The sequence below is a fragment of the Ornithorhynchus anatinus genome, chromosome 11 (assembly GCF_004115215.2).
Source record: "Ornithorhynchus anatinus isolate Pmale09 chromosome 11, mOrnAna1.pri.v4, whole genome shotgun sequence".
Classification (NCBI taxonomy): Eukaryota; Metazoa; Chordata; class Mammalia; order Monotremata; family Ornithorhynchidae; genus Ornithorhynchus; species Ornithorhynchus anatinus.
Window position 1 is genome coordinate 10,299,920 of NC_041738.1, and position 24,912 is coordinate 10,324,831.

At 44.5% G+C, this 24,912-nt stretch overlaps 1 protein-coding gene across 9 annotated transcripts in view; it reads left to right on the forward strand.

Annotated features, from left to right (window-relative positions):
* Positions 1-24,912, forward strand: part of ARHGAP32 (Rho GTPase activating protein 32) — a 368,820-nt gene that overhangs the window by 196,024 nt on the left and 147,884 nt on the right. For all 9 annotated transcript variants that reach the window (XM_029074544.2, XM_029074539.2, XM_039913577.1 and 6 more), the window contains one exon: positions 21,369-21,455. In XM_029074544.2, the coding sequence (XP_028930377.1) occupies positions 21,369-21,455 (87 nt within the window). The remainder of the gene's footprint in view (positions 1-21,368; positions 21,456-24,912) is intronic.

Genomic DNA, 24,912 nt, shown 5'->3' on the forward strand with positions numbered 1-24,912 from the left:
AAATTGTATCTACCCCAGCTCTTAGAACAGTGCTTAGCACATAATTGCTTAACAAGTACTGTAATTATAATTATAGATTTGTCTGTGCCTAACTTCGTCTCTTCCTGGGAAACACCAAGTCTGATTTAATGAGCTATGAAATGGACCAGATACCTTGCTTCCATAGACCCTACCCCAAAGAGAAGTTGCAGATTGAGGCTTGCCTCCTAAACCAGTGAAATAGTGGTTTTCTTAGAGACAGTGTGAGTGTTGGATCTGATTTGACAAGAAATGACTGCTTCATCAGTCACGTGAGGTTTTTGTTTTGAAAAGCGTTCCAAACCAAAGCAGAGAAAACTTACCATTGCAATTCATTTTTGTTCCTGTGAATGACAACATGGAAATGATTTTCTTTGCCCATGTCAAGCAGCCAGTTATAATAAGTAACATTCGGGAGTTTCCATGTGAGCTCCATATTTTCAGATGCAGATTTCCAAATGGAGTGGTGTCATATTTACCAAGTTCAGTTAACCAAGGACTAAACATGGTTTCCTTTGAAGCCACATTGGTTGTTACCATGACTGAAAAGGCTTCTAAATGGAGGCATCAGGGCTTTCTGGAAATTTGTAGAAGACTCTTAAGTTTGTCCCTACCTGAAAAATGTGTAGGTAGTTTTACAGATGAATGGAGTCATTTTAAAAGGCTTCTTACCTACTTGCTTCAGGCCAGATTTCATATCATGATATGGAGCAGCAGTGGGGCATAGGGGAAAGAACATGGGTCTGGGAGTCAGAGGGCTTGGCTTCTATTCCCAGCTCCATCATTTGTCTGTTGTGTGACTTGGGCCAAGTCATTTAATTCTTTGTGCCTCAGTTAACCTCATCTGTAAAATGGGGACTTTAAGGTTGTGAGCCTCATGTAGGATGGGGACTGTGTCCAAACTGATTGTCTTGTATCTATTCCAGTGCTTAGAACAGTGCTTGACAAATACCATCATCATCATCAAGGAATTCCGTGGAGTCAAGCAGGCAAGGAGAACAGGTCTTCTTCTCTCTCCCCTATGTCTCCTCCAACTTCTTTTTGAGTTGGGGAGGCCCCTTTTGATGTCTCACAAGGGCCAGTGCTGGTACGAAAGGCCCAGGCTTTGCGTAGTCCTTGGGCCAGCGTGACCCAGACCATGGAATGGCAGGGCAGGGCTCAGGCCAGTTTCCACAGGCCTTGACTCCCCACCTCCAGCAATAGAGAAAGGCTGTGAAGCTCATACCCAGAGGGCATCGAGGGCTTCAATTTCGAAGACAGAACCAACAGTGACAGGGTTTCCATCCGGCTCTTCGGGGCCGAGCGGGACGAGAGAGAGGTAGGCTGAGTGAGAGGTAAGTTTGCTGAGGGCAGGAAATGTCTGTTTATTATTATAATAATAATGTTGGTATTTGTTAAGCGCTTACTTTGTGCAGAGCACTGTTCTGAGCACTGGGGTAGATACAGGGTAATCAGGTTGTTCCATGTGAGGCTCATAGTTAATCCCCATTTTACAGATGGGGTAACTGAGGCACAGAGAAGTTAAGTGACTTGCCCACAGTCACACAGCTGACAAGTGGCAGATCCGGGATTCGAACCGATGACCTCTGACTCCCAAGCCCGGGCTCTTTCCACTGAGCCACGCTGCTTCTCATCGTACTCTCCCAGGTGCTTAGTACAGTGCTCTGCACACAGTAAGTGCACAATAAGTACAGTTGAATAAATGAATGAAAGAGCGACAGTGGCATAAGTCTTGGAAGTTTGGCCATTGCTTCTGCAGTTAGGTGGGGCAATAAAAGGGAAAGCAACCATTGGCAAAGGCTTAGCAGCAGGCCGATGAAAAAAAGTCTAAAGTTTTCAATCCTGGCACCTGATTCCACAGCTATGTCTTGGGAAACCCAAAGGCAACAGAACTTTAGAAGAAGGTCACAAACAAGAGCAAATAGACTCTGGGCCAGATGGTGCTTGCAGGCTGGGGATTGGCTGCTCTAGATATAAGCTCTCCCAGCCCATCATTGTGGTTTGTGAGTCAGTCAAAGCAGAGACTCCTATGAATAAAATGAGGCCTTGCGCTAGTATCAAGCACAGCAGAGATTGCAGTGAACAAACAGAGGCCTGCACTAGCCTCAGGAACGCTTGTGGCTGCGGTAGCCGCTGCTGTGGCTCCGGGTGTGTAGTGACCTCTGAATCAGGAGTAGCCTGAATGCTGTTCCTCCAGCTACAGTTCCTTACCGACTTTTGTTTTTATTTTAGGTATTGTGTACCTGTCCTTGTCTCTTTTTCTGTTTTAATGTTTTATTCTTTCTTCATTCCTGATGTGTCTGGCTCAACTCTGTATTCCTCACCCTGATTCATACTCTTATGCATACTCTTTCCCAGTACTGAGTGCAGTGCTCCGCACACAGCTCTGGGTAAATACGATTGCTATTACTACTACTACCACTACTACCACTATTACTAAGTATGGTATTTGTTAAGCACTTACTATGTACCAGGCACTGTACTAAGCACTGGGGTGGTTACAACCAAATAGTGTGGGACAAAGTCCCTGCCCCTCATGAGGCTCACAGTCTTTATCCCCATTTTACAGATGAGGTATCTGGGGCACAGAGAAGTTAAATGACTTGTCCAAGGCCACACAGCAGACATGTGACAGAGCCGGGATTAGGACCCCTGACCTTCTGACTCCCAGGCCTGTGCTCTATCCACTATGCCATGCTGCTTCCCGATATTACTGCAGAGGAAAATTTTAAAGATCCCTATTTGCAGTGAGTTTCCAAGGTGATCAAGAAGTGGATTAATTGCAGGAAAGACACCTCTTGGAAGGATCAAGCTCAGAAGATGTAGAACTTCTAGTGGAATGGTTATTATCTTAAGACCCTGTGTGAATAAAGTAGGGTTAGGGTGGGATTCCATAATGGAGACCTCGAGACTCTCTCAAACACTCTTAAATCACATTTGGAGTTGGCTTTTTCTGAACTTGACAATTGACGTTGGTTCTCTGGCTCCTTCATTCTTACTTGGTTGTTCTGCATATCCATTCCTAGTCTGAGTTGAAAATGTTTTCCCCATTAAAATGTAGAAACGCAATCCGAACGTTAAAACAAGGTTGGATCTTTAAAAGGCCTTGTAATGAAGGGGCTCAATTTTAATTTACAAATAAGTGAGTGAGGCTGTCCCCATCACAGCAAGCAAGCAGCTGTGACTTTGTTTTCTTTTTCTAAGTTAATAACTGAATATTTTGAGTTTGTTCTTCCATCTGGAGGACTTCTACAGTCCCAATCTCCTCCACCTTGTCTGTCCTTTCCTCCTTCTTCCTGACATTTCCTCCTCCCTCCACCTTCCCCAGATGTACTTATGGTCCACCCTGCTCACCTCTTACCTGCATCTCTTCCCCCCACATGACTCCCATCACAACATTTTGTCTTCTTCCACTCAGGCCAGAGGCCAGGGGTGAGCAAAGCTTGTGAAGCTGCTGATGCTTGATAAGGATTACATTTATGATTAATGTTCTATTTGCATGGTTGGCTTAAAAAGTAATTTGGTGGGAAGCTAGATTTATGCTAAACTCACACCTCACCCAGAGGGGACCAGGAGCAACGTTTCTCAATTCCAATTTGTATTTCTCTGCAATTTAAAATACATTTCCAGCTTTTAATGTGCAATAGAATGGAGTATGAATTTTTTACTTGCTACTCTTTATTGGCTTAGAGCCCAGCTGGTGTCTTCTGCTTAACAGTTCCATATTCTGGCCCTAAACACTTTCCCCATATCCACCAGTCCCGAAGGCCAGTTTAAAAGTTAGAAATGAACTAGGAATTGTGAGATCTGTAATGTAGACAGCCGAGATGACACTCCCACTGGTAATGTTTCATGCGACTTTGCTTAAGTAACTTTTAGGCTATAAATTAAATGGGGAAAATGGCCTCAGACTCCATGTTTTGGAGCCCAGGCCCTATACCACGCTGTGTGTGAGTGGCCGAGTCGTTCAGCAGAGGGGAAACCATTGGCTCCCGGTTTCACCAATTACAGTTCCAATCCTTGAGTGCCTCCCCATTCCAGATCTTCCAGAACCAGAGGCCTTGCACCAGCAGTTCTTGGCCCAGATCCTGGGCAACTAGGGATGGTCCCTAGTGGCTTGAAGCAGATCAGGTGTGTTCAGGGCCAGGGAGACAAGCTCTTGGGGAGAAGCTAAAGGAGAGAAGCAGCATAGTCTAGAAGATAGAGCACAGCCCTGGGAATCAGAAGGGCCTGGGTTCTGATCCCAACTCTGCCACTTGTCTGCTGTGTGACCTCAGGCAAGTCGTTTAACTCCTCTGTGCCTCAGTTTCCTCATCTGTAAAATGGGGATTTAAGACTCTGCCCCATTTAGGACAGGAACTGTGTCCAACTTGATTAGTTTTTATCTACCCCAGCACTTAGAACAGTGTTGGACATATAGTAAGCACTTAAATGTCATTATTATTATTAATAAATGGAATGGGCTTTAAGATGGGACCAGTTGGGGGAGAACAAAAGTTTTAAGGGAGCCATCAGGAAAGACCACTTGGAGGAGATGTGATTTCAGAAGGGCTTTGCGGTGAGGGAGAGCAGTCGTGAGCTGAATAGGAAGGGAGAGGGTGTGAAAAGAGGTGAGCGGTAGGAGGCATAAGAACGAGACACAGTGAGTAAGTAGGCATGAGTGGAACAAAGTATGAGCTCAGGTATAGTGGGAAGAGAGGTTAAGTAGGAGGGATAGAGTGGATTAAGTGTTTCTATGGTCAGGAGTTTGGGGCTTATATGGAGAAAGAGTGGGCAACCATTGGAGGATTTGGAAGAGTGGGGAGATGTGTGGACAGTCAGTCAATTGCATTTATTGAGTGCTTATTGTGTGCAGAGCACTGTACTAAGTGCTTGGGGGAGTTCATTGTGACACTAAGCAGACACATTCCGTGCCCACAATGAGCTTCTAATGTAGAGGGGGAGACAGACATTAATATAAATACATAAAAGATATGTACATCAGTGCTTTGGGAACATCTGCCAACTCTGTTGTATCGTAGTCTCCCAAGTGTGTTGTATAGTCCTCTGCACACAGTAAGTACTCAAAAAATATCACTGATGGATTGATTATTTTAGCCTCCAAGTGGAAGGCTCTGGCCAGCCTCTTTCCCCTTTTACCATTCCCTGTTATCCCCAGGCTGGAGGCAGAGGGTCAGTGCATGGACTCCTTTAACCCCACCCTGCTTAGCCTAGAGGGAGTCGGGGCAAGAAGACCCTGGAAAGTCCAGCAAAATCAGTTGAGCTGCCATCTTCTCCCCAGGACCCAGAGTTCACCTGAATTCCTTGTCCAGCTGTGCCCAGGGTCCTGATGTCCAGCTCTTTCCTCCCCACTGGGAGGTTGGACCTAACTGCCCCGCAAATCCCAGCCAAAACAGCCAGTTGTATTGAGGGGCTCCTGGCCAGGAAGGGTGGGAGGGGCTTCCTGGCTGTTGAAGGCCCGCGGAGGCCACTGTCGGCACCTTGGAAACGGCTTCTTTGGTCTGGGACTGCTCCAGACCTGTTCTGCTGGGAAATGTTGCCCCTCACTCAGCTGCAGTGACTGGCGGGAGAGTTGTCATTTTCTCAGCTTCCAGTTGATATCCCAGATTCACATTGCCAAAATGGAAGATGGTGTTCAGTTCAGAATAGACCAAAATCAGTTCATTTGGTTATGGTTTGTATCAAGTGGTTTCTGTTTGCTCAGTGCTGGGTTAGGTAAGAGCTAGCTAACCTGGCCTAACAATCTAAGAGAGAGGGAGAGCAGGTACCAGAGGAGGAGGATTTCCTGACAAAAAGCAGAAAGGGAGAGAATCCAGCATTGCAAGAGGAATTGATCCATCAGTGGTGTTTATTGATAACTTACTCTGTGCAGACCCCTGTACTAAGCATTTAGGAGATTACAATACAACAAAATTTGCAAGTTCCGTGCTCACAACTAGCTGGATGAAAGCACAAAACATTCCCACAGGGAAAACACACACTACTTTTTATTTTTAGTTGCAATAATAATAATTGAAGAATTTAAAGTGCTTACTATGTGCCATGTACTGTGCTAAGCATTGGGATGGAAACAGTTCAAACAGATCAAAAGCAGTTCCTTCTCATCCAAGTAGGAGCAATTCCCATTTTATGGTTTACAGATGAAAAGTGAGACACTAAGAAGTTAGGTGACTTGCCCAGGTTCACACGGCAGGAAATGTCAAAGCCAAGATGAGAACCTCGTTGTCCTGACTCCCAGGTCTGAGTTCTTACCATTGTCACTGTTGTTTGTGGACTGACAGTTTGTGAACTATAAGCAGTGGAGGAGCCATTGGATAGTGAGTGCTTGAAGATGGCAGTCAGGGAGAGAGAGAGAAGGCCTGGGATTAGAGGCATAGGTGGAGGGGCTAGAATTGGGGATGAGGTGGAAGATCTCCTGAGATACTGCTGGGAAGGATGAGTGAGTCAAAGAAGGAGCAGGAGGAAGGCCAAACCCTGCCTGTGAGTTTATAGTCTAGCAGGGGAAACCCGAAAAATAATTTTACACATCGGAGGAAGAAAAAGAGAATGGAGAGATGAATAATAGTCTCACAGGTATGTTTTGGGATCTCTGTGAATGTATTGGTAATTTAGAGGTAATGATCAATTGAAAAAGGGGCAAACAAAGCATTCTGTTTTGACTTGGAGAACAAAATCAAGAAATGCTACTTGAGTGACTAAGGCTAGTTTTTAGAGCAAACATATGTTTTTTTTCAAAGCAAGCAATGAAGAGCATTGGATTTGGATTTAATAGATGGGGATTAAGGCTGAGGAGGGCTGCATTTCTGCTGAAGGAGCAGATTTGAGTTTGTGTGCTGTAGCAGTTTGAGGAGTGGCAAGAAATCTATGCCCTGGCATTTAGAAAAACACCACTGAGTGTTCAGACACCAGGGTGCAGGGAGGAAAGGCTGGAATCAATCTGGGAAGCCTTGAAAGCATCTAGATGAAATTTTGCTTTAGATGACATGGACCTCAATACAGAGGATCCACATGGGCAGATAGAACCAAATCCTCATCCTGAACAGTGGGGGTGACTTGATTTGCTCCAGGTCCCAAAATAAACCTCCTGTTCTTTGCTTTGGATTTTGTGAAACATGTGAGTGACAGGATTGAAAGTGCTTGTGGAAGCTGCTTGCATTCCTCAATCCTAGGAGGTTGCCTTTGGAGTTAGAAATGGATATTTGCCCAAGCCCACTTACATTGTATTCTAATGGCCAAGCCCTATCCTATGTCTGCTCCATGTGCGCCTGTGGCTTCACTGAGATTCTCCATTTGAAACTAGACCCCCTCAGAGGTTTGATTTTTGGGTTTTTTTTTCTCTTCTGTATCCTTCCACTTCCAAAGGCAACTTTTCCCTTCCCGCTATCATACAGAGGGTCAGAAATTTGGAGACCACATCTAGTGGGACCTGACTGAATTTCCCAAGAAGAGGAAAAGGAGCACACCTACCATATGTGTTGATGTAGGATGTCACCATGGGTCACTCAAGATAGGTAGTTGCCAGACTTACAACTAGGTAGCCCACCGCTGACATTCAGATATCCCAGATACCTAGAGCGTGATATCACTTACGTTTGTCTGGGCACCCAGCCTAACGTTGTGGTGTACATGCCACCTTGCAGAAGTATGCCGAGCTCACTTGAAGCTGGAGCATTTTTCTGCCCCTGGACCCCTATACTTGCACCCCCATCCCTGAATCAAGTAGACATAATAATAATGGTATTTAAGTGCCTACTATATGCTAGGCACTATACTAAGTGATGGGGTGGATAGAAGCAAATCCAGGTGGACACAGTCACTGTCCCATGTAGGGCTTACAGTCACAATCCCCATTTTATAGATGAGGTAACTGAAGCACAGAGAAGGGAAGTGACTTGCCCAAGGACACACAGGAGATGAGTGGTGGGGCGGGGACTAGAACCCATGACCTGACTCCCACTATCCACTACACCATGCTGCATCTCGTCATGACGTAGCTACCCCCAAGGTAATGTGGCAGTGGGGCCATTTTGGCAGCAGTTACAATCATCAATGCTCTCTCTGGCTGCAGAAATAATTGATGGAGCTACTCCAGAAGTATGGGTTTTATTGGAAGAAGGAGAAATGCTGGGGAAGGGAAGGGGCTAGAGAGGACTCCCTCATTTCTTATTTCTTCTCAACTTTCTACTTCCATTTCCCATGAAGATTCCTTTTCAAGTTATTACCATTATGTTAATCCTGGTAGGGCTAGGTTCTGAATAGGCTGCAGGCTAATTTAGGACCACTGAATAAAAGATTTGATTAGGCTGGGACTAGGTGCTTGGAATTTTTAAATGGAGAAGACAAGGCTTGAAGGTAAAGGGCCCACCAGTCTTTTCTAAAATGATTAGAGCAGCAACATAATGACAGCTTCGTTTCCAGTCATAGGAATATACGCCGCATGGGTAATATTGGCGGAAAATGCAGGCTCAAGTTTCTGAGGTCAAATTGCTGTTACCCATATGGTGCCTCTTTTGGTGTTGTAGAACTGATTCTTAATCATCCAGGGTGATGGAAAGAAGACAGGGCATCAGTGATGCAAAATCCCGAATCAAATCAGAGCAGGGGAAAGGGTGGTCCTAGTTTGTTGGATCCTGGGAAGAGCCACGTCTGCAGACTGTGGGTGCAAACTTATTGGAGGAAAGGCAGACTCAGAGCTGGTGTGCATTTTCAAAAGTAAAGAAAAAAACAAAACTTGCCCGCTGATTCTCCCCTAAGTAAATGCTCTATTTTTAGTATGTCATCGAAGGCTAACTATGCAGAATTTTCATTTTTGAAGATAACCCTAGTGTTCACTGAAAGCAATTAATTTTTTTAAAAAGACCAAGAGAAATAATAAAAAAACCCATTCTGCTGCTGGTAAAGAGTCTCACAATTATAAAAGAGAAAAGCAAAATTGAATTTCTAATTCTCAACAACCTCATTGTCCCTGCCCCTACTGACCAAGGCAATTTAGTCCAGTTGCATTTGGTTAAAAAAAATATGTAGAGGAGAATTGAGATTTTTTGCTTGAAATGATCCCATTTTCGATCTGTGTTCCTGAAGCAGTTATAAATAAAATATTAAAATCTCCAATATTTGGCAGGAGCAGAAGGAAATACTCTTGAACAGTAATGAGAGGGCAATTGGAAATTAAATTTGCTTTATTTTCAGATATGAGAAGGCATGTTGGCTTTCTCGCTCTTTTTTTTTTCTACCCAAACTCTAGCAGCAGCAGCAGCAGCAGCCGCCTTTGGGCCAGCGCACACACAGTCCCTGTTTGCATTCCCTCCCTCTCTGTTTCTCTTGGCTCTCGTTAAGCTCTGCAGCTCGTCTTGTGGGACCTCACCAATGAGCAGGAGAGGGAAGGGAACACCACCGATTTCTCCACAGTCCAAATTAAGCATGAAACGGCTAGCGTGGAAATGGCAAGCGGGACAACAGGAGGAAAGTTTTGATGCCGCTCCTGAGCCCACTCCTCTGAGGAAACATCGGCACCAGGGAAAGGGGGAGAGGGAGAGCTGGATGCTGTGAGCTTAATTTGATTTCGCTCGACTCAGAGTTCTTGCATTTCGGAGCCGATGCCTGGAAGGTTTTTTCAATTAGCTGCCGGAAAACTGAGCAGAGACGGGGAACTTTTAGGCCTTGGCTTAGAAAGCCATCCATGGAAAGAGTAGACCATTGTAACGGGGGTGAGTAGAGTGCAGTTGTATGGTGATTCTAACGTCTTTTTTGTGTATGTGAATTTAAAAGCAGTGTGTGTCTGTGGAGTGAGAGGCTGAGATCCCTCGTGGACATTTAAGATGCTAAGAACCTAAGTGACAAGAAATTAAAGTTGATTAGCATGAAGCAATTGAGCTGCGAAATGCAAGTTTCCTCCTCTGCTATCTGGTGATAGGGACCTTGTAGTAAAATCACTTCCTTTGCAGCATTTCAAATCCAAAGGGAAAGGAAGATGTGTGCTATTAAACAAATATTCTTTCTTCTTAGACAATCACTTTTGTTTTGCTGGAATCCTTCTGTATTGCCACATTCAGGGTTATAAAGGGTTAATCTAGGCAAACCTCATTGAAAAATATTTTTATCCTACCCGTGAGAATTGTTGGATTTTTTTCATTATTGTTGTTCTTGAATTGACTAGTATGAATTGTGTGAATCAGAGGCTAATGGAAAATGTGTTACATTTAGGAATAAAGAATTCTGCTTCTAATTTTTCCTAAGATACACACAGATGCAATTTGTTCTTCAGCCTGCATTCACTTCTGAATGTGTTTTTAATTTATTTAACTGTTAGAATGATTAGTTTTGTCTTACATTGTCGTTGTCCTTGTCCTTTCATGTGTTTCCCTTGCTCTTGCTCAGAAAAAAATTCAAAGGAATTCATGGCTCTCAAATCCATAAAGATAAAAGAATGAAGTGAATAGAGTAAGACGTTTTTCATCCATTAGATTGATGCTGTACTTTTCTTCATTCTCTCTAAGTTCCTTTTTCTTCTCTTTTCCTGCCTTGTTTGCCGTACCAGTTACCCTCTCCCCCTAGTGCCCTGCTGCTTACTATCCCTGACACCCTTAGTTCCTGTATGTCCTTCTTATCTTTTTCCATTCATTGTTTTCAGCTTCTCTCCCTTTGCTGAACATTTTTTCTCAGTGTCTACTTTCTTCTCCACCCCATTCTCTCTCTCTCTCTCTTTCTCTGCCTGCTTTTCCTTTCCCTTTTCCCTTTTGTCAGCTGCTCTACCATCTCTCTCCCCCCTCCCTCTGTTTCTAACTCCTTCACTCCCCCCACCCCCCCTTAAATATCCTGTTTCTGAAAGCAGCCTCCACGCCCCAAAACCCCCTCCCCAAAACTGCTCATCTCTCTGGAATTTCCTCAGTGATTGCTTTGCTCTTCCTCCCCCTAGTGACTACTCTGTCATACCCTCAAGTGCCTCAGCAGGCACTGCCCATCTCCCCTCTGCAGCAAAGGGGAAGGAAGCAGATCTTGTCAGATGTGCATTTGAATCCCAGCACAACAATTAAGGTCCAAATGGTCTGGTTGTGTGTGTGTGTGTGTGTGTGTGTGTGTGTGCTTGTATGTTTTCAACAATTCTTGTTTCAAGGCTAAAAGGAATTCTTGATATAAAATATAACTAAATATTGAGGAATATTTGGTTTTTGGTTATTTGATCAATTTAGTTACAGTTCACCTACCTAACTTTGAAAAATATTGTGTAACATTAGCAACAGAGAATTGAGTGATATCACAGAGTTTTGTTTCATTGGTAGGACTTTATCAATCAATCAATAATATTGTCAGTCATATTAAGCACATACTGTGTGCACAGCATTGTATTATGTGCTTGAGAGAGTACCATACAACAGTAAACAGACACATTCTCTGCCCACAACGTGCTTAGAGTCTAGAGGATAATAGACACAATACCTGCCCACAACAAGTTTAGTCTTTTCTATGCAGAGCACTGTAATAGGCACTAGGCGAAGTAAAATACAGCAGAGTTGGCAAACACATTCTTTGCCTACAAGAAGCTTAGAGGCACAGACTAGGAGTTCAGAAAACCAAGTCAAGAAGATCAATGTTTCCACTGGGAGATACAGAAATAGAGTTAGGCACCATTTTTATGGCATCTAGGTTCAGATCAAATTGAGTCTTTTCAGGGCAATATTGGGTCAGCCTTTCTTTGTAGCCAAGACTCCTGAACTTCCCACAGGTGCCATACTCCCATTCTTGAGCAGTGCTGCCCATGCTAGTGGCAGTCAGTGTTAAACAGCCAGTAGCTAGGTAGGCTGTTAAAAAATGAACTTCTGGAGAGGGTGTTGACCGTCACACATTAGTTTATATCAGCCCACCCTTGCATACTGATTAAATCTCATCATCAGTAGCATTGTTGTTAATTTGAAGGTCAAGGCTATATGTGTGTGTGCATGTCTATATTAACACACATACATTTGTGTGTTTGTGTATACTGACTCTAGCACCCACAAATATTTACACTCAGTCACAGGAGGCTTGATGCCTCCTATTTCTGTGGGGCTAGTTGAGAGAGGAACAAATCAAGGGACCAATTTCCCAGAATGTGTGTCTTGTGTGAGAGTGTAGAGCAGCTGCTGGACAGAAAGCTCCTAGAGCAAAGGTTTTATGATGAGCAATATGTAAAGAGTCAGAGTCAAAAACAGTTTGACCCTTGTGAGGCAAACTCATTAGTCCTTGAACTTGGATTTGAACTCTTTATTCACCCTTCCATCAGCCCCATAGCACTTACGTTCAGATCCATAATTTATTTTAATGTCTGTCTCCCTCTCTAGACTGTAAGTTCCTTGTGGGCAAAGGAATATATGTACCAACTCTGTTATGCAGTACTTTTCCAAGTGTTTAGTACAGTACTCTGCACACAATAGGACTCAATAAATACATTTGATTGGTTAATCAGCACAACAAGGAATAGCAATAATTATTATTATGTTGTTTCTTCAAGGCTTACTATGTGTCAAGCATTGTTCTAAGCACTGGGGTAGATAGAAGTTAATCAGACTGGACACAGCCCCTGTCCCATATGGGACTCTCATGCTTAATCCTCATTTTTACAGATGAGGCATCTGAGACCCAGAGAAGCTAAGTGACTTGCCTAAGGTCATACAGCAGACAAATGGTGGAGGTGGTATTAGAACCCAGGTCCTTCTGACTATAGGCCCGTATGCTATCTACTAGGCCACACTGCTTCTGATAACTTGTCCCCATGATCCCCATCCCACTAGATCTTTGCAGCCACACTTGTATATACCAATAGGACCTTCCCATCAGTAGCAGCCATCTCTGAAAACAAAGGACAGCCACGTCCGTGTGTGTGGCTTTATATCAAAGGTCACCTCAAAAGGCTTCATGCATATTAACTGAGTAAGCCTCATGACAGACCCTGAATGGTGGTATCTGTTTTACAGTTGAGAGAACCAAAGTAAAGGGAAGTAAGCATCTTTAGATCTCTTGAATCCCAAATCTGCACCTATCCTGGATTCTGTACACTGACCTGAGTAAAACAGCTATGCAGATTAGGTCAGGTGTACTAGCCAGGGCCTAAAAGAAATGAAACTAGCTAGAGAAGAAAGTCAAATAATCGATGCACCCTTTAGCCACTTTCTTCAGATGGTGGATTTGGAGAAACATGGTCCTGAACCTCTAATTCCCAAGTCAGTCCAGAGGCAACTAAAGATGCAACCCCTGCCTTTAAAGCAGAAGTGCTCTGCCTCTGTCATTAGTGTGTGGCCTCAACAGTGACACATTGGAGTGGGCAAAGGCAAATTCTATCAGTTTAGATAGACTCCCTCCCTCCTCAAAATTGGGTAAATTGGTCATCGTGGAAGATTTCATAGCAGTGGTGAGGGGTGATGCTAAAACAGGAAAAATTCAAGTCATTGGACCACAGAACCACAAGCCTAAATAGCTTTAGCTGTCCACTGTTCAGAACATGGAACAATATACTGGATTTGTAGCAGTAATTTATAGTAGTTTTTTAATTCTAATCATGCCTACCTAATTTTCAATATCATTGACTATTAAAATCCTCAGTAAAGTAGTTAAAAAAAATCTTCAGTTATTGGGGAAAAAGTGAAATAGAGATAACATTTTTGTATTAATGAAATTAAAGGCACATCACGTGCCAAGGAACAGCCTTAAATTCCCTTTTGGAAAGTTGTAAGAGGCTTACTAGGTTTCCTCGGAACAATTACATACTGAATGCCAGGGAAAACAACACATTTTCCAGTGACTTTTAGAATTCCTGGCAGGATAGAGTTCAGTTATTTGGAGTTCTCTGTGGGCAGAGGCCATAGCATAACAACTAATGAGCTGAAACACGGTTGGCCAACTGATTGTTCTTAATTCTAGAAATATCACCCAATCCTGTTATCTATCAATTTTTCTAAATCAACCTTGAGCATCATCTTCGTCAATGTTATTTATTGAGAACTTACTGTGTGCAGAGCACTGTACTATGTGCTTGGAAGAGTTCAATACAACAGACTTGGAAGACACATTCTCTGCTTCCAGGGACCTTATGGGCTAAAGGGAGTGACAGACATTAATATAAATGATTTAAAATATAAAAATTATCGATACATACACGTGCTATGGGGGTGAGGTTGGGGTGCATATCAAATGACCAAAGTCACAGATCCAAGTGCATATCCAGCCAAAGACCCTAATTTATCCCTAATTATTAGAAATGTTAAGGGCAAGTTGGAAGAAGATTTGAGAAGAGGATGAAGTCGTAGCTGGAGAAGTTAGAGATGGTTAGTCCTTCCACTACCCTAAGGATAGTAGAAGCCTGTGTCATCTACCTCTACCACCCACTGCAGATATTAATAACAGTCATCTACCCCCTTCCCACCGCCTCCCCCCCCCCCCCCCAGGCCCCACTTTTTGAACCATTTTTATCCCTTTGTTATGTTCTTTCTCTCTTTCTCCATGCCTACATTGATCCTTGGGTACTTCACTATCCACATAGATGTTCCCGATGATCCTCCTGCTGCCCTCTTTCTAACACTCCTTAACTCCACAGATCTGTCGCACCATCTGTCGCACCCCAGCTCCCCCACTCACCATTTTGGACCTACACTTGATCTCATTATCTCTAGTCACTGTCCAATCTCTACCCTCACCTTTTCTAAAATCCCTCAATCTGACCACAACCTCCTCACCTGCCTTCTGTCCTCACCTCCTCCCTGAAAATCGGTGCCATTCCCCCCGAGAGACCTTCAATGTTTTGACCCCATCTGATTTTCTCAAGTTGTCATGCCCCATTTAGCCTCCATACCCAAACTACCTTCCCTTGATGACTGAGTTGACCCCCTCAACACCACCCTGTCTACTGAACTCAACTCACTCGCTCCCCTATCCCTTTGTCGATATCCTGGATCCACCTCCACAGTCTGCCTCCTTTGTTCCTGTGAACGAGTTGCCGAGCCCTGCTGGTGGAAATAATAATAATAATGATGGTATTTATTAGGCGCTTACTATGTCCCAAGCATTGTTCTAAAAACTGGGGTAGATACAAGGTAATCAAGTTGCCCCAAATGAGGCTCACAGTCTTAATCCCCATTTTACAGATAAGGTAACTGAGACCCAGAGAAGTTAAGTGACTTTCCCAAAGTCACACAGCTGATAAGTGGTAGAGCTGGGATTAGAACCCACGATATCTGACTCCCAAGCCCATGCTCTTTCCTACTAAGCCATGCTGCTTCAAATATCAGGCCAACCTTGTCCATCTTGTTTAACCTGTGTGCTTTTACTCTGCCCGACAAAATTATTTCTCTATCCTTATTGACACGCTTGCCCATTGCTCTTGTCAGTTAGTCCAGATGTTTAACTCTCTTCTCAACCCCCGTCCCCTTGCCTCCCCCATCTTTTGCCCCTAATGACCTGACCACCTGAATTGTGACCTTCTGCAAGCTGGGGGTCTGGGGAGGAGTGGGTGTGACCACACCTGGATTGAGGAAGGGAGTCAGAATTCTGCTCTCTCCCACTCAGTCCTGGCCCTGGGAGACTTCAGGACTCTTGGGCCATCAGGGGCCTCGGGGGTGTCCAAGGTCTCTTCTGCCATTCTTACTAGCCCTGCTCCGTTGTGGCATGTTCAAGGCAATTGCATTCGTATCTTACTGAAGCGAAGGCAGGATTCTAAGCATATGTATTTGTTCATTTTGAAACTCTAGGTGGTAACCTGGTTACTCGTCTTTGAACCAAACCACGGGACTGTTGAATTCTGTGTCACCTTTCAAGTTAAGGCCATTGCTAAGACTTTTTTTGTCAATTTATGGCGAATGCTTCGCATGTATTTATAAACAGCCATTAGCATTCACCCAGTGGGTGAATCCTACCTTGTGGGTGATCCCAGTGTAAGTCAATCAATCGTATTTATTGAGTGCAATCACACATCTGGGCATGAGTACACTGGTATCTTTCACTCGAGATATTTTGATTCCAGTGTTTGTTCTGCCTTGTTAATTTGGGAGCTTACTGCATGTATTGCTGGAAGATGTGCATGAGACAGGCATAAATCTTTAATAAGGAAAAATAAGCTGAACAAGGCAAGTCTGGAAATGCCAAGGCTTTTTGTCCTAGTTCTAATGGCTTTTCCTGACTTGATCGGCTACCATTCCTCTTTCAAAATAGATGAGGCTTTTAGTGAAACAGATTCCCTTTTTAATGATTACCCTGATGCTTTTGGTGTCTTCTGATTAATGGTGGTGAATTGAAATAGGATATCTGCATTGGACCAACTTTACCCGAGAGTCTTCTTTCATTTACATTTCAGGGAGAAGAGTTGCCCATAAGTACTGAAAAAACATTTCATGGCCCTTATGTTAGGACAATTTATTAACCAGGTTTGAGGATCAAGCACCTGTGAGAAAATATTCCTCTAAGGGCTTTTCTCCTGTTTTTTCTGGACAGAATAGGACAATGTTGCTTTGTGTCCTCAGCCTGGATTTGGTAAAGAATGACATGTAGTTGTTCATCCTGGTTTCTCTTCAGCCCTGGGAAATTCTCCACCTCCCTGATGCAATTTCTCCATTTTCTAAATGGCCAAGCCAGTATTGAAGTTCTTTGTGGATATATTAGACTGCTGAAAAGCTTTTTGGAAAATACATCAAGAGCCATATCAATAGCAATTAGGAGGATTGCTTTTCCTTTGAGGGTTCCTTCCTGAGCACTCATTTTCTCTTGCCACTCAGGAAGTTCAGCCCAGTAGATCACAAAACTCTGCTCCACTAACCACAATTCCCTTTACCTCTCGTGGACTAGGTCGTTTCTTTGTCCTTTGTGTTGTTTTTGTGCGTTTACTGTTTCATCCTTCCTTATGAGCCTGTGGCCTGTCCCCTCATTCTGCGAATGTGGTCCCCTTAAGGCCAGTGTCTAAATTTCATGTGTTGTTTTTTTTTACCGGTGCTAAGTACAGTCCAGTGCAAAAAGCACTCAATAAATATCATTACTATTCATTCAATAGTATTTATTGAGCGCTTACTATGTGCAGAGCACTGTACTAAGCGCTTGGAATGAACAAGTCGGCAACAGATATAGACAGTCCCTGCCGTTTGACGGGCTTACAGTCTAATTGGGGGAGGCGGACAGACAAGAACAATGGCAATAAATAGAGACAAGGGGAAGAACATCTTGTAAAAACAATGGCAACTAAATAGAATCAAGGCAATGTACAATTCATTAACAAAATAAATAGGGTAATGGAAATATATACAGTTGAGCAGACGAGTACAGTGCTGAGGGGATGGGAAGGGAGAGGGGGAGGAGCAGAGGGAAAGGGGGAAAAGAAGGTTTAGCTGTAGAGAGGTGAAGGGGGGTGATAGAGGGAGTAGAGGGAGAAGAGCTCAGTCTGGGAAGGCCTCTTGGAGGAGATGAGTTTTAAGTAGGGTTTTGAAGAGGGGAAGAGAATCAGTTTGGCGGAGGTGAGGAGGGAGGGCGTTCCAGGACCGTGGGAGGACGTGGCCCAGGGGTCGACGGCGGGATAGGCGAGACCGAGGGACGGTGAGGAGGTGGGCGGCGGAGGAGCGGAGCGTGCGGGGTGGGAGGTAGAAAGAGAGAAGGGAGGAGAAGTAGGAAGGGTCAAGGTGATGTAGAGCCTTGAAGCCTAAAGTGAGGAGTTTTTGTTTGGAGCGGAGGTTGATAGGCAACCACTGGAGTTGTTTAAGAAGGGGAGTGACATGCCCAGATCGTTTCTGCAGGAAGATGAGCCGGGCAGCGGAGTGAAGAATAGACTGGAGCGGGGCGAGAGAGGAGGAAGGGAGGTCAGAGAGAAGGCTGACACAGTAGTCTAGCCGGGATATAACGAGAGCCTGTAGCAGTAAGGTAGCCGTTTGGGTGGAGAGGAAAGGGCGGATCTTGGAGATATTGTAAACTTTGTCTTTAAGAGTGGATACACTCAGCTCTGCTGTAACGTGTTTTTGGTATCACTTTGGTTAGATCCTTGTTATGAAACTAGGGTACCTGTACCTGACAATGTGGGCCAATGTGGATATAGCATGCCAGGATGCTAGAAGACCGATACGTGGCAACTCCACAGAGATGGTTGGGATGGGGTGGGAGGGGGGCCAGATTTTCCCCCAACCCCCTCAGCTGTGAGAGCTGGACTCCAAGTCACACCTAGGTCACTTCTCTGACAAGACCCAAAAGTTTCCTGTCAGGACTGAAAAGACAGAAAATGGTGGCCTTCTGGCCTTTTTGCCCTGTAGCTTCTGTTCTCCCCCAATCTGTACTCCTGGCAAACTCCATGTCCCCTCTGCACTGCCAAACAAAGACTGAAAAATTGACACCTGTGCACATGTACACTCATGTGCTTTTGGAGCCGGTAAGTAGTAAGTTCTGACCCAGCTCACATGGTACAGGACAATTGGCGTATATTAGACTTTCAAGAATATTAAGTACAAATGAGTGCCAAAGAGAAGATTAAAATACTCAAGTGTTTATAGGTGGGTCTGGATCTGACGTGACTGGGGATTTAATTGGAGAAGTCCTCCTCAAAGAGGCAAGATTTTTAGGAGTACCTAAATGGGGAGGAGAGCTGTGGTCTGGTGGATTTGGCTGGAGAGGGAGGGAGTTCGAAGCTGCAGTACAGGAAAAGCTAGACTTTGGAGGCCAGAGAGTTGAAATGGAGAAACATTTAGAAAGAGTAAGAATAGAACCCAACCTAATGCTAGCAAGGAATATCTCTGGCATGTCAGACTTCTGCACTCATCCCCGGCCTCTTCTCTACCACAGCTTCAGCACCGGAAAGTTCTGAGGAAACTAAGGTCTGTGATACCCAACACTTGGCAGAATACAATTTCATTGTTTATAAAAAGTACCCTCGAGACTGTAAGCTCCTTGTGGGTGGGGGACATGACTAACAACTCTGCTGGATGTACTTTCCTAAGCTTTAGTATAGTGCTCTGCACACATTAAGTGACCAACAAATACTATTGCTTGTTTGAAGTACCCTTTGCCTGTTTAATAAGTCAGTTGGTTTAGGATCTGAAAGATAGTCAAGGGAAGAGCCACAGGGGAAAAAAAAACAGCTATTCTGTTCACTCCCCACCTTTCCCATTTAGGGTGTAAGCTCCATTGGACCAGGAGATGTGTTTTAGTGCAGTGTGTTAGGTTCTATAGGCTCTCAGTAAATGTCATTACCACTGCTACCTTTTCCTACTGCTGACACGTTTCAAGGGCTATTGTTCCATCGCCATTAAGGTTCCCTCTCTCTGATTCTGAAGAGGATGAGTGTTCCTGCCAAAATGTATCCGTGTAAGTTGTTCACTCATTCATTCATTCAGTGAATCTTGCTTATTGAGCGCTTACTGTGTAAAGCAATGTAGTAAGCACTTGGGAGAGTACAATATAAGAATAAACAGACACATTATACATTTATTCTTAGAATAGTAATGTTCCAAATGTGATCTCAGTCAGCCAGTGGTATTCCTTGAACACTTAATTTGTGCAGACCCCTGTAATAAGAGTTTGAGAGTGCAAAATACATTAGAGTTGGTAAGCACAATCCTTGCCTATAAGGCACTTGATCAGGTCATCTTGTATCCACCTCAAGGCTTGTCACGTAAGAGCTTATTAAGGAAAATAGAAATAATAAATATCAAAAAGGGTAATGCCTTCAGACGGTTTCAGACACCTCATTTTACATGTCTTTTACTGAAAACGATTAAGTGCAGTTGTAGAATAGGGAAAGTGGATCCAAGCAGCTTGAAGGAGTAGAGAATGAATCTAATTGTTCGGGAGTGCCAAGAGTGTGTATTCCAGACCAGCTGGATCACTGTGCATGTTGGCCTTGTGTTTCAAGCACCTGATGATTTTAACAATGCTTGGAAGAGTACAGCAAATTCTGGACAGCTTGACTTTTTCAAATAAAAAGGAGATAGAAGCATGGACTTGGAATGACGAAGGAACCAAGGGTTTGTTTATCTTGGGAGTTTGGTCAGATTTTGAAATGATGGAAAATTGAGATTTCTGACTGCCAGGTCTTTACGATTACATCTTGCAACTTTACATTTTGCAAGTCTTGTGTGATTATATCTTGGGTCTTTATAGTTCGAGCTTTTATTGGGAATAAAACTCTTTACTATTAGAGCAGTACTTAGGGGATAAAAATGAACTCTTCCTCTCCAGGGGTGCCCAGGTGAACACATCCTGGAGAAATTGTGGAGCCCTCCTTTCTGCATCTCTTTCCCCTTGGCCAGGAGCTTCAGTGTCAGCCGTGGGTGAGCTCTGTGCCCTCAGGGAGCCCGAGGTGATGCGCTCAAGGCCTGATCTCCTGAGCTCTGGGTAGCAAGAGGCTCCTGAAGTGCTCTGCAGCTGCCCAGGTTTTGGGGTCGTCTTGGCAGAGAATGTGGCTAAGAATGGACCTGTTCATCTGCTGGAATGGCCAGGGAAGACTTTCCCCTTCCCCACCCCTGCCTCACTCCATCTCACCCCTGCCAACTCTTCAAAATGGTAGTCCAGGCCAGCATTGGGCTAGAAGCCCCTGAGGGCTTTTTCCACTTGAAGGTGACTGCAGGCAAGGCACCCTGTGTTCTTGGGATTTGGGCGACCTGATCCCTCTGCCCTCAAGTGGCAGCAAGATAGCGAGTCATCCTAACCCTGCCGAACAGGCCTGGGGAGGATTGTGGCCTGTTTTCTCCTACCCGTGAATATATGATTGCTCACACGCCCATTTTTTTGAAATTATGGTAGACATTGAACCATCACTCGGAAATAAGGCGAAGATTGTTTCAGCACATAGAGAGTGTCTTAATGTGGTTTTTAAAACTTTCTCTATTGGATAAAAGACTCTTCCTTGTGGTAAATTGTCTGATTACCCTGACATTTTGAGACCTCTTTTTCAAATGCCGCCCCGTAAACATAAGTCACAAATAGAATTAAAGTCAGTAGCCGAGACTCTTCCCCATCTACCGCGTGATGATTTTCTCTCTTGATGTATCTAGTAAATGTCACCCAGGTCTTGAAATAAGGCATTTTAGCACTTGGCTTGAATGTTTTTATTTGCTTTTCAACTGCTCTGTCATTGTAGCACCTTTTGCAAAATCCTCAGACTGGGAATAAAAACCTTTCTAGAATAGACAAGATTTCTATTTTTAGGAAATACTGAATGTTTTTCCTCCGGCTGCCCCAGGGCTGCCATAGAGTTTTGAATTGCATGTATTAGAGCCAGTTGATGTGAGGGCGGTGCTTTGTGCATTATTACATGCTTGGCTTATTCCTGCTCACTGACCTGCTCTCTGTGTCTCCCCCCTCCCCCCCGCCTCTTTCTCTCTCCCTCTCCTCCTTCCCTTCCTTCTCCTATGATGTAGCTTTCACTCTCGGAAGAGCAGAATGAAGTAACGAGAAACGGCTGTGAATCTAAGGAGCTGGTCTACCTCGTACAGATTGCTTGTCAGGTAAATCCAAGGGTATCTTTTTTTTTTTAATCTTACATGCGTTGTTCTGTACAATCTAATAACCTTGCCATTGCAGGGTTGAGAAATGAATATCCCTTTCCTGCAGTTTATGTGTGAAGCTTCTATCCCCTGAAAGATGTTTGTCCAGGTCTCTAATCACGGCAGCCATTCTATCTTCTTGAAAGCCGAAATTTGTAAGAATTTGGATGGTGCCCTTTTAGAGGGAAAAATAAATGAGTTCATGCAGCGGCTCGCTGTGGAATTCTACAAAATATTTACTCCTGAGGCACAAACACTTTGTCCCAATTCATTCTTAGAAAGCCAACAAGACTTTGGCCTCTTGAGTGTATGAGTGCTTATTGGTGGAGACTATAGAACAGTTGCATTTTGTACTTCCTTTCCAGCCTCCTCTTTTCATCTGTTTAAGTTTGTGGAATCGTTGAATCGACCCCATTGAAATAGTCTTAGTTCTGTAGATTCTCTCACATACCCAGCAAACTTTATGGAAAAAAACAATGTTATGGGTAGAAAAAACAATTCCATATAGGATTTGCATATGCGGATAAATTGGCTGAAGCGAATTAGAGAAAAGTACTGGCCTTTGGTTTTAGAAAGTGACAGCGCAAAGCAAGAGTTTAGTCTTTGTAACGGAGAGGAAATTTTCCTGTGAGCTACCATTAGGTTGTGCGTGCCTGAAATGTGGTTTTGGCTGGCTCTGGCAGAGTACATCCAAAACAAAATGCTATGTCTCACGGTGAGATTGAGATTATAATCATTTTTACAGTCATTGATTTGGGGAGAATTAAAAATAAATTACGGGTTTTTTAAAAACTGGTTTTTTGCATAGTCACTGTAAGTAAATATATTACCTGAGGACCGCAGTTGTATGTATACAAGGCCTTGGCATATGCCAGGGCATTTTAGTATTTCTCCAAAATACTTTTCATGTTTCTAGAGTTCAGAAAGATATGTGGACATCTTCGGAATGTAAGTCAGATGCAGTTCCTCCCTTCTTCCCCCAGTTGTCTCCCGAGGTCTACCTAATTTCGAAAGCTTGTGGAATCGAGCCATCAATCAGCGGTTGTTATTGAATACCTTCTGAGTGTGGAGCTCTGTACTAAGGGTTAGGGCAAGTACAGCAGAAGCAAAACATGTGAAATACATCTTGATATGGGGAAGTAGTGATAGTAGTTCACCCATCCTTCTCTTTCCCAAATGAAATAGTCCCAGTCCTTTAGCCTTTCTTTGTTTATCTGATTTTCCACCTCCTCCAGTCATTTCTTTTCCATTCTCCTCAGAGACTCCCATTTCTCCCTGCCTCCTTAAATCACAGAGACCCAGAACTGGATACAGTAGCTGGGACCTGGCTGAGGACTCTAGGTTTCTGACAGTTGCCACTCCGAAGACTCCCAAATGGCACCCTAAATATTCCGTTCCCCCCTGCTGCCCTTGGAAATCTGCAAACTCTTCCGAATCCACAGACTAGGCGATGTCCCAAGGCCAGCAATACTGGAACCTGGGCCAAATCATGGGTTTCAGCAGGCTGTGCCCACTCCCAGACTGCATTGTGAACCAGAGGGCCAATTGGGATTCTCAGATCCTCCATATTTGTCTGAGACAGATTTTTTACAGGCAATAGTTTCTCATTCTACTTGGTAGGAGGTGGGATCCTGTTGAAAGTGTGTGGTGGGAGAGTCAGAGTCGGGTCTAGATTCCCAGCTGCACGTTTCTAAATTCTTTCCTGATGCTACCACACCTCGGTTGACAGTTCTTTGGTGTGCGGGTTACTTGGTAATCAGACTTCAATGCCAATGCATTAGTTCACGGGCCTGGGAATCAGAAGACCTGGATTCCAGTCATGGCTCTGCCACTCTGTCTCAGTGCTATTCCTGAGGCAGGAAGGATAGCCTACCTAGCTTTCCCGAGAACTAGTCAGTCAGTCATATTCACTGATCAGTTGCTGTGGGCAGAACAGTTTACTAAGCACTTGGGAGAGTCCAATATAACAGACACATCCCCTTGTCACAACAAAGAGCCAAGAGGGAGCTTTACCTCTTGTCCCCTGACAGCTAGCAGGAGTCCCCATGGGTGCGGCAGAGACTGGCACGGACTAGAGTCTCCATGGGGAGTGCGCACAGGTTGGGGTCCTTGTGGGTGCTATAGGGGGATGGATGTGGGCTGGGGCACTTGGTTGGGTGGGCCTGTGCCGCGATGGTCAGACGGATCCTTGTGGGGCTCGGCTTGGGCCGGAGCTCTGGGCCGGGGCTCTCGTGGTGGCCGGGGGTTCATGGGGAGGCGGGATGCAGGCCGCTGTGCTCCTTGTGGAATGAGCAGAGGCCTGGACTCTCTGCACTACCAGTGGGAGCCAGATGGAGGAGACTGCAATCTGGACAGCCTGAGCATAGGCTGCGATTGTTGCAATTGATGCCACCTGGTCGGCGGTGGCAGTGACAGGGGGAAGGGACGCCCTGGACCTGTGGCTTGGGGTCGTGAGGGATGCCAAGTCAGGCAGGGCTGAGGTAGGTGGGTAGAAGCTTTTGGGATGGGGCAGAGTGAAAGAGGAAAAGGAGCCATTCCTTCTTTTACACCTTTTCTTCCTCTTCCTTTCCCCTTCTGCCCTTCCGTGTTTCTCTCCTCCCCGTCTCTCTCCTCCCCGTCTCTCTCCTCCCCGTCTCTCTCCTCCCCATGTTTCACTCTCCATTCCTCCTTTTTTCACTCTGCTTTCCCCCTCCTTTACTCTCCTTCTTCCTCTTTCATTCTCCTTTCCCCTCTCCTCTCTTCCCTCTGCATCTTCCTTCCTGCCCATCAAGTACTCCACCCCCAAATTCAACACCCAACTCCAGTGGAAAAGCTGACACCGTGGTGCCCCCACCAAATGCCCTGGGTAGGAATGGTGGTACCCAATAAATCCTCCTTGGAAGTTCTTTGAAAATCCAAGGATTTCTTCTCTGTCTTTTGGGGAAGATCTGTCATGTAATAATAATAATAATGATGATGGTATTTGTTAAGAGCTTACTTTGTACCAAGCACTGTTCTAAGCTCTGGGGTAGATACAGGCAATCAGGTTGTCTCACGTGGGGCTCACAATCTTAATCCCCATTTTACAGATGAGGGAACTGAGGCACAGAGAAGTTAAGTGACTTGCTCAAGATCACAGCAGTCAAGTGACAGGGCCAGGATTTGAACCCATGACCTCCAACTCCCAAGCCCGTGCTCTTTCAACTAAGCTACACTGCTTCTTCTATCAAAAACTTCTTCATGTCAAAAGCTCCAAAGTTAGTTTCCTGATTCCATGACTAACCAGGCCCCTTTTCACAGAAAGGATGGCGGGGCACCATTTATAACCAGAATAATATTTCCAGTTTACTTTGGCTCTTCCTTGTTAGGAGTGAGAGTGCTTTATTGTATGTCTTTGAAATTAATAGCATTGTAAAACTGGTAAAGTTGAAATGGAAGG